Source organism: Brassica oleracea, chromosome C5, assembly GCF_000695525.1.
Source record: "Brassica oleracea var. oleracea cultivar TO1000 chromosome C5, BOL, whole genome shotgun sequence".
In the NCBI taxonomy this organism is placed as follows: Eukaryota; Viridiplantae; Streptophyta; class Magnoliopsida; order Brassicales; family Brassicaceae; genus Brassica; species Brassica oleracea.
In genome coordinates, this window is record NC_027752.1 from 25,187,044 (window position 1) to 25,197,799 (window position 10,756).

Below are 10,756 nucleotides of genomic sequence, written 5' to 3' on the forward strand. Positions count from 1 at the left end.
ACGCTTGGTTCGCAAAGAAAGATAAATGTCAAGTTTCCACGGATAAATACAAAATTTTGAAGATAATTACGAAGATCGAAAAAAATGGAATATCTCCATTTTTACGCTATGACGGCTTAAGGGTAGAAGAGGAAAAGCGCAAACCGACCTAGGGGCCAGTATATAAGGAGTCCTAGGTGAGAAGCATGGGAGGGACTTTTTCAGAGAAAACTTAGCACTTAGGGCAATTAGGCAACTTTTCGTTTTTGTTATTCGAGCTGCGACTCAATTAGGTTTAGCCGTCTTAGGGTTGTTAGAACTAGGAATCTCGCCGACAGCTCTCGAGCCCAGGCTTATACCTTGTTGTAAATGCTCATACGCAAATTCGGAATAAGACTTCTCTTTGCTCTCTTTTACGATTTCATATAATTTATCGTTGTTATCTCATGTTCTGATTGCTTAGCGTGTGGTATTAGCAGATATATGGGACCTCTGGGAAACTAGGGTTCTCCTACTTTCCTAATTTAAACGGAAATCGACAGTGCAAATTTCGGTTCCCACAAGAATCGATCGACAGTCCATCAACACCAGCACAAGACGACTGGCCAACACACTGTTATCCGAGTTTTCCACTCGAAGCCGCAACATCATCACAACATCTGGATGAATATGATGAAGATTATTAGGAGGAACGAGCTACAGAGTATCAAGGTACTCGTGCTGAGGAAGATAGACTTCTTCACCATTCCTCTAGTATAAGGAATGTGACGTCGATCGACAGAGGTTACACCACATCGATCGACACTCATCATCACCAGACAAACCGTACACAAGCATAAACCGACATTGCCTACTACACATCGATCGACAATGAAGTCGACCATGCACAAGAAGGAAAATATTCAATTGGCAGTTGGGCAGATGATCACTATCACGAGAGCTATGCAGTAGAAACAACAATATATGAGCCACAAGCAGATGAGTTTCATGAAGGCTTCACTACTGAGGAACTGTTCAACCACCGAGAACGTTCATATACAAATTCACTCTTTGCAGAAGCTTGTGGAAAAGGCACTCGTTTCTATCGCCCCCTCTCTAGAGCTAAACGCCCATCGATCGACAACAATGCTTCAACATCGATCGACAATTTTCCAAAACCACCATCCATAGAAAATGAAAAAGCTAAACAGAATAATGACTATCTAACACTGGATGAGTTTGGCATTTTCAGTGATCCAGAAGGCTATGTTAGAGCAATGGATGGACATAGATTGCAATTATACAGGGAGGATATTGCAGACATCCTTCAGCTGGCTAATGGAGCAGAAAATCTCTTCATGCAATAATGCAACACTCCAGAGCACCAACAGAGAGTTGCAAAGGAGTTTTATGACACAACTGGAGGAGTAGATGATCGTTTCAAGCCAAAGTATCGACAACATACTCATCCATCGATCGACAGATGTCCAGAGTTTGGAAAAGGAGCCTACAACCGTGATGGAATAAGGAGATTCCACTGGGAACAGAAGGATGAGTATGGAGTCTACAGAGACGAGTATGAACATGCACGAGGTGTAGATGGACACATCATCCATGTATCCAAGGATGATATCAGAAATCTTCTGGAAATAGCCTCAATGGATGAGCACATCTACATATGTCTTCCAGAACATGCAAGGTCATTCACACAGACCAAGCTAGTACCAAAGATTTACACCAAGGATGAGATAAATGAGATGCTTTATGGAATCAGTGGAGCTCAGGGAAAGAATGAAGATGACTTCCAGATGAAGCTTGATGGTGTCTACTACCCATTGATTGATAACATTAGTTAGTTAACTACATGCATGGAGGAGATGAGGCAAGACATAGCCAGACTGCAGACACATCGTGCGGCCGAAGCAACTACACCAGCATCGATCGACATAAACATCACGCCATCGATCGACAATGACCCATCACAACCAAATCCGACGAAGGCTAAACAAGATTCTTACACCAGAGCAGAGATTGATCAAATGGTAGAAGAGGTCTACGACACTCTGGGAGCATCAGAAGACAGGCTTGACAGGAGATGTGATGACATCTATTTCCCATGGGACATCACCATCAGTTCTTTGACTTATCAGACAGAAGCAATGCAGAGGGAGATAGTGGTAATTCAGAGATACATCGCGAGTCGTCCAGAGGCATCAACATCGATCGACAGACGCATCAAAATATCAAGCGACAACCACAGTAAAACATCGATCGATGAAGCCGCTCTAACAGACCGGAGAGAGCTAGTAACAAAGGTGACATAAGATATGTCTGATACAATCAACCATGGAGAGGAGATCTCAGATGACTTACACACCACATTTGTGAGACATCAGTTCACACTTGAATGTCTTGGAGACAGATTGAAGAAGATAGAGAATACAACTGCAACAATGAAAGACAAATGGCGCAGAGGAGACGAGGCAATGAGAGACTTCACTGGTACATGGTTCAACAAGAGCAGAGAAGAGATAGAGACTTGTTTCCCAGCAAGTACCTGCTTTCCACATTACTAGCCAAATCACCTCCAAAGTCAAGCTAAATGACTATAACAAAGCGCTGAGTGGGAGGCAATCCACTATTAGGTAATTTTAATTGGTTTTCATTAGTTTAGCACTTATGTTAGTTTTTAAGTTTTTGCAGGTCATAAAAAATGATCCGAGTAGACGATTGCCAAGAATATCGACCGACGAGACCCTGCCGATATCGATCGACAGAACATCAACTGCCGCGACCGATGACAACATCTTCACATCGATCGACATCTATTCCGGTATGGTATATCGTTTTTACTTGTTAAATTGAGTCCTTTTGCTTTAGTTATCACCATAACTCCGACTGATTTTACACTGGGGACAGTGTAGTTTAAGTCTGGGGGGAGATTTACTGATATTGTTTATTTCATAAGTCTTATTAAAATGTTTTCAAAAAACAAAGAAGTTTTTATTGAGTCAAGAAGGGGACAATGAACCTATTGATTTTGCTTGTTATCTAACCACATCATTCTAGACTTACTAGTTGCATTTGCATATAGCACTAAGATACTAAAGTGGATCAACATGTCAACTATGTTACACTTGCTGAGAATGTTTGAAGGAACCAAACCTGACCTCAAACCTAACACAACTCAACTTTGCTTGTCTTGGGGCTTGGTTTACATGGGATCAGATTCTTCAAACAAGTCTGGAAGGTAAAGCTTTGTGTAGATATGTCACCCTCTCTCTCTATATTTCGAAATTTAGAGTAAAATATATATATATATATATATATATATATATATATACATAATTATTAGATAATAATTTAGGAAAAGAATTCGAACATGACTTGGTGGCTACAACCATTAAGGCTTGATTTATAAGAATTCTATAGGTAAAGGATTCGAACAGAACTTGGTGGCTACAACCATTGAGGTTTGATTCACAAAGAATCCTAGAATATAGGTCAAAAAGAAGTGAACAGAATTTGGTGGCTAAAACCATTAAAGCTTGATTCATGGAAGTCTGTCCAATCTTGGTCAATGATATTGCAATGAAAGCAGACTTTGACTAAGAGATAAACTATTAGAGAGAGAGGAAAGGAAATCCCATTTACCTGCAGGTCCAGATACTTGTTTGGACATCCTTGCATCATGTGATCGATACTCCCAAGGTAAAGCCTACACTTTTATTTATGCAAGAAATAAGGTTGGTAGAGGGCATTGTCAGACATGATTTGCTAAGTTGTTGACTAGGTGAATTTGGTTGCTAAACTAGGATATGGTATAATGTGCTTATGTGATTAGGATTTCCTAAGGTGATCATTTTGAGTTTTAAATCTGTGAGTCCCTGCTATTTTCAAACCTCTTTCAGAGAGACTGCATGTATGTTTTGCTTGAGGACAAGCAAACGGGTAAGTCTGGGGGAATTGATATGCCATGGATTTTACCCACTTTTAGCCATGGTTTATAAGTATTTTAATAACTAATTACTATGTCTTAGAGTCTATTTAGTATATTTATAGGTACATTAGTGATTTGGAAGAAAGTGATGATTTTAGAGCATTTAGGAGATAAAAGTAGAGAACATCCGAGCTGACCATCGAGCAAGACCAGAGGTCGACATTTAGAGGAAATAATCGATTGATGCACGCCTTGTGACATCGATCGACAGTGAATTGGTTCCAGCCGACTTAGAGCCCAAGACTTCACCAAATTAGAAGATTGCCCCTGACGAGTTTTTAACCTAATATTTATAGCTTGCCAATGTGTTTTAGGCAAGTTGTGCTTTCTTGTTTTCTTTTTTTTTCACAGCAAAAGGTTTTCTAGGATTTTAGTAGAGTTGGAGAGAAGATCCAAAGAGATTTGTGATTGGAACTCCATTATTATATACTTAATATCAATGCAGTTTTTATACCTTGTTGTTGTTATGAATTGATTAGTCATGTCTGAGTAGTTCTACTGTTAGATTTAGGGTTCAAATAGGTTATGAGAGATTAGCCCCAACTATAGATTGCTAGTTGTGATATTCATCAATAGGATTGTCATTAATATTTGTTTCTAGTTTAGCTAGCTAGAACCTTGACCTAGGAGTTGTAGGCACAAGTTAACACTTGAATCTCACCCTGAATCCGTCATAATTGAGCTAGAATTGCTAGAGTAAGGCAAAAGCTGATCTAGTAAGCCTAGAGAGCATTATTCAACCCACGCGTAAAGCTTGACTAAGAGCGCGTCGATCGATATTCCTATAGAATAATCGATCGGCGGTGCAAAAGGTGTATCAATCGATATTCCTCTAGAATCATCGATCGACACTTTCTAATTGGTCCGGCCTACTATCGAGACCATTAGATCTGGTCAATAGACAAACCTAGAAAGCGAACGCCAATCGGTTTGTTCTCAAGTGATTGAGCTCTATAATATCATGCATACAACTATTAAGCATCTGTAGGGTTATAATCATGTTTACCTGAATAGAAACCCTAAGTCTAGCTATTTCATTTAAGTGTCAAAACCCATTAAAAAAAACCGAGCAACTACCTTGCTCACAACTTGCTATTTACATTTAAACATAATCAACCTAGCTTAATCACTCTGATTAGATTTATTAGGTTCCATAGCTCCTTGTGGATCCGATCCCTAAGTACTACAATTGAACCTATTTGAGAGAATAATTCACTCTTTAGGGTAATTGAGTGAGATCAGATTCTCATTGTTATATCAAACCATAACTGGGGTTGCGCCAAGGAGACCCATTATGTCCATTCTTATTTATCCTTTGTGCTGAAGCATTGAATTGCTGTCTGAACTCCTCTGAAGCAGCGGGTCGTCTTCACGGAATCAAACTCACAGAATCATGCCCTTCCATCCATCATCTCTTATTTGTAGACGACAGTCTTCTTCTCTGCAAGGCAAACTCAGACGAAGCAAGTGAAATTATGTCTTGTCTTAAGTTATATGGAGATGCTTCAGGGCAAGTAGTGAATCATCTCAAATCCTCGGTGAATTTTGGAGCTAAGGTCAGTGAATTTTAGAAAATAGAGATCAAAGAAGTTCTTGGTATATACTAGGAAGGTGGTGAAGGTTCATATCTAGGTCTACCAGAGTGCTTTAATGGATCTAAAGTGAAGCTTCTTAGCTTTATTAGAGAGAAGCTTCAGGGGCGTCTTAGAGGCTGGTTTTCCAAGTCTCTCTCTCATGGAGGCAAAGAGATCCTGTTAAAATCTATTGGCTTAGCTCTTCCAGTTTATGCCATGTCTTGTTTCCGACCCCCCAAAGAAGTTTGTGGGAAGCTGACTAGTGCGATGATCAAATTTTGGTGGAGTAGTGGTAACAGTAGAAAGAAGATCCCTTGGGTTGCTTGGCAGAAACTATGTAAAGAGAAAGAACTCGGTGGGCTTGGGTTTCGAGATATTGAGCAGTTCAATCAATACTTTCTGGCTAAACATGCTTGGAGAGTTTGTTCCTCGCCTAACTCCTTGTTGGCTCGTCTTCTCCATCACCGATATTTTAAGCGCTCTTCATTTATGGATTGCAGTGTTGGTACGAGACCTTCCTTTGCATGGCGTAGCAGGTTACATGGTAGAGATTTGCTTAAGCAAGAGTTGTTGAAACATATAGGAAATGGTGCAGAGACTAAAGTTTGGTTGGATAATTGGTTGTCTTCTTCTGTTCCTCGCCCTCCTCGCTATCGTCAGGATGCCTTAGTAGACCTTACATTAACAGTGGCTGCCCTGATTGATGCCAATACCGGTTTGTGGAACCGTAATTTAGTCCGCCAATTAATAGCATCAGAATATGTCGCACTGGTGTTGAATACGAAGGTTCATCTTTCTCGTGAGGATAAGTTGATCCGGGGTCTATAAAAAATGGTAGATATGACGAAAGAAGTGGCTACAAGTTAACTCAAACTCTTTTGGATCTTCAGAATCCACAAGTTTTCAAGAGACCTCGTCTTCAAAGACAGCTCTGGACTAACGTATGGAAAACCAAAGCTCCTCTGAAACTCAAACATTTTCTCTGGAGAGTGAACTCTGGTGCGCTGGCAGTGAAGGCTCAGCTTCAGACAAGGGGTATACAAGTGAATCAGATATGCTCTGTTTGTGGTCAAGCTACGTAAACGATATGTCATGTCCTCTTCCATTGTCAAACCGCTAAGGAAGTATGGACCGATCCAATATTCCTCCTCCTCCAGCGGGCTTGTCTCAGAACTCGTTCTTCCTTAATCTTCATTACCTTTTGAAGTGCAGTAAAAATCCAGCAGTAGGTACATGCTCTCGTCAATCCTTTCCTTGGGTCTTGTGGCAATTGTGGAAAGATCAAAATACATTCTGATACGAACGTATTGCTCCGGAGCCCTCGGTCGTTCTTAGAAGGGCTATGAAAGAGGCTGCGATCTGGTTGAATCTACATAATGCTCTCCCTAAGTTAGACTCTCCTGAGTTTAATATTGATGCAGGTCTTGAGAAGTGGCAGAAACCCCCTCCTTCCTTTCTCAAATGCAATGTGGGATCATCATGGGATGGAGCCACACTTACATGTGGAGGTGAGTGGCTGGTTCGTGATGAGCAAGGAAATGTTTTGCTACACAGCAGAAGGTCTTTCTCTCAAATTGAATCTTCACTTCAAGCTAAATTGGTAGCATTACAGTGGGCTGCAGCAGCCATGTGCGACCTCAAGTTGAAGAAAGTAATCATAGAGTCATCTGCGCTAGAGATTAAAAATTCTATGGACCATCCACAGCTATCTTTAGAGAACTACACCAACTGTTCTTATGCTCTATCTACGATTCATTCCATTATGGGAGGCAGTTTGAGCTTTGTACCGATATCTTGCAACAACTCAGCAACGACGATTGCTGATAGTGTTACAAGAGATCAGAGACACCATTCATATGTCGCTTGGAAGGGTACTCGTTGGTTGTCGTCTCAAATTCGCCAAGAAGCATCAGCATAAGTTTCCATGTCTCCATGGGTAGCTATGCTTCATATCTTTTCTTTGAAACTTTAATTTTCCAGTCTTCCTGTCATGTCCCAGATCTTAGATAGGATCGTCCGAATGGACCATGGTGCGAGGAGACGCACCAGTCAGGTCGTAAGTCCTTGAGACAAGCGTATCATGGTCCAAAAGGAAGGTTAAGGGCATCAGGAAGCTGAGACTTAACCAGAATATGAGGGAAACAAGTAATAAGGAGCTGGACGAGTGAACCGGGAGCTAGACGAGGTCCGGATCAAGCTCAGTCAGATAGGTGCAGCTGGAAATCAGTTCACCTTGATTTAATCAGCTCATAGGAGCTGGAAGACTAGCTTACTCAGCTGGGAACAGTTGGTGGTCAGCTTACCTCAGCTGGGAGGAGTGTTCCAGTCCGAACCAGTGTGGTCGGGTCCGAGCGGTTATGGACCGAGCCGGTGGTCCGAGTGTGACGGTTACTTCAAGTGCATCATAGGTCGGACCAGGAGTTGAGCAAGGGCTCAGGAATCGATTTGGGGAAAAGGAAGAAAAGGGAGAAACCGCCAAGGGCAGTTACGGGGCAACGACTATGGGGAAAACTGCCCCTTTTGGTTATCTTTTTGGTAACTGCTCGTCCAGGCAGTTATGAGGCGGTTATGGTCGATTTATTCTTTATCTTTCCTTGTCTATGTCGAAAATATCATTGCAGAGAAGACAGAAAACTCAGACAAACTTCCAGAGAGAAAAGAGAGACAAACCGACGGTTGGGAGATCTGATCCGTAGTGGTTCGTGGTTGTTTCCGGTGGAGTTTGTCTGTGAGATCAAGAGGATGGATACTAGGCATAAAGACAAGGAGAAGGAGATTGAGAAGGATAAGGTGACAGCCCCTGGAGATCGTAACCCTAAGGTGAGAGGTGTGGCCGAGAACCACCGGACATAGCCGGCGGATGAACCGTCTGTACGTATGGTTCGGTCTGGTTCGTTTGGTTACACCCATCTCTGATCTTATACTCTATTCTTCATCTATTTCTTGTTTTGGTATTGGATGTTGATGTTTCAGATATGGAGGCATTGATCCTAGGCCTTGGCCGGATCAAAGAACTGATGACAGTTCATGGCTTTGGCCGGACTGACCATGATCAGGATCCATATGGTCTAGGTCGATTCATTGGATTGGAATCTCTTAGTTGAGATTTATCATCAGTTTACATGAATTTTAATCAATTTTTAGGAATTAATTTGATGATGTCAATTTGTGACCGGTTGGACTGACCATGATCAGGATCCATATGGTCTAGGTCGATTCATTGGATTCTGGTCATGGGAATCTCTTAGTTGGGATTTATCATGAGTTTTCATGAATTTTAATTAATTTTTGAAGCACTTTCGAAATATGTTATATTTTGGTCTGATGAGTCATTTGATGTTTTGATATGATCCAGCCATGCAGTGTGATAGATTCTTGTGTATTAATCTGATCATGTGTTGTGTTTGTGATGTGTTGGTCTCAGGTACAGACATGGACCGTGGTAAAGGAAAGGGACTATGAGGACTCCAGCCGTGGGAAGATGTGTGGTGATTGGGTCACTGTTGATAGATGTGAAATACTGATAACCTATTGTGCTTGTTGTGAACTTATGCTAGCTTAATGTGCAACTTTTTATGCTAAACAAACGAATGATGTTTGATTCTGTTTATCTATCTATGAAGTTATCTATTTGCCTTATTGATTCTGATTGTTTAAGTGTGTAACAATGAACCTCAAAACACTGATAAATACTTAGAGAATATTGGACTTGAATCGGGATTAATGGAATCAAATTGGTTAGGATTGTTTGGTGAGACTGCGGTCAGGTTGGATTGAGGAATCCAGGATCGGGTCTTACAAGTTGGTATCAGAGCATGCTTGAATCTAGGATTTGTTTGGGTTATTGGTTCACCATACATCGGCTGTTGAGACTCACAGTTACTAAGAAGGCTAAATCTCGGAGAGGAAAGGATGCGGCTGGAGCATCCGGAACCATGGGACAGGATGGTGCTGTTCAAACCGTAGTGTTACCAGTTGGAACCATTCCGACCACAGTGTTACCAACTCAAGAGGGGCTGGGTAACAATGAGACCGGACTTCCAGTGGATCCGATCCTTCCTACTAAGACTCGTGTGGATGCTGCGGATGGTCAGCAAGAGCAAGTCCGAGAGGATGATGCTGAATCATCCAATGCAGAGAATGAAGATAACCTTGGCATTGGTGCAAACAATGTTGGGGTTGATGGTGTGGGGGAGGTAGCTGAGCCGTCTATGGGAGACATACTGGAAGCTATGAAATTCATGGGAGCTCAACTGGTGACCTTGACTCAGGCGTTCACCCCGTTGGTGAATCCGCCTGTGGGACAGGTTACTCCTCTGGTTCGTGCGTCTGCTCAAGTGGCTGGTGTTCGTCCGAGACAGGTAGCTGAGGTTGTGGAGATCGACCCACCAGCTGAGCCTGTCCAGCGTATGGATTACCTGAAGGTTTTGGAGCACATCTCCAAGTTGGGGACTAAACACTTTGCTGGAAGTGTTGATCATAAGGAGGCAGATGAGTGGAGGAGTCGGTTGGTTCGCAACTTCCGCTCGACTCGTTGCCCTGAGGATTATCAGAAGGATATTGCAGTGCACTTCTTGGAAGGTGATGCACACAACTAGTGGTTGGCTCTTGATAAGCGTACCAATGGCACCATTGAACGCTTTGCTGATTTTGAGGTTGAGTTCAACCACAAGTACTTTCCAGTTGAGGCATTGGATCGCCTGGAGTCTAAGTTCTTGGACTTGGTCCAGGGACGTAGGTCGGTCCGTGAGTATGAGGAAGAGTTTAACCGGCTCAGGCGTTATGTGGGTAAGGAGCTGGAGGACGAGGCAGTACAGGTTTGTCGGTTCATCAGAGGCCTTAGGGCCGAGCTCCGGACTTACTCTTCAGTCCGCACCTTCCACACTGTATCTGAGTTGGTTGAAAGGATGGCTATGCTGGAGACCAACCTCGCAGAGGAGGTTAAGCAGAAAGTGAAGAGTGTGACTGTGTCCACCGCTCAGAGTAGTGACAAGAAGAGAAAGAGGGACTCGGCCGAGGAGGGTAAAACCTCAAGTGGTAGGTCTGAGTGCCCTAAGTGTGGCCGATACCATGGTGGTGAGTGCTGGAAGACCATGGGAGCCTGTACTCGTTGTGGTACGATGGATCATTCTGCTAAGGATTGTCCTAGTCCGGCAAATGATTCCAGAACTTGTCACTACTGCGGCCAGAAGGGACATTACCGTAGGGACTGCCCTAAGATGCG

The 10,756-nt window shown here is 42.6% G+C and overlaps 1 protein-coding gene across 1 annotated transcript; it reads left to right on the forward strand.

Annotated features, from left to right (window-relative positions):
- The first annotated feature begins 6,874 nt into the window (after positions 1-6,874).
- Positions 6,875-7,450, forward strand: LOC106344852. The gene has a single exon (XM_013784151.1). The coding sequence runs from the start codon at positions 6,875-6,877 to the stop codon at positions 7,448-7,450; it is 576 nt and encodes a 191-aa protein (XP_013639605.1).
- Positions 7,451-10,756: the final 3,306 nt, after the last annotated feature.

What these genes read in the sequence shown, in the direction of transcription:
- LOC106344852 (XM_013784151.1), top strand. Translation starts at nt 6,875, where the DNA reads ATGAAAGAGGCTGCGATCTGGTTGAATCTACATAATGCTCTCCCTAAG.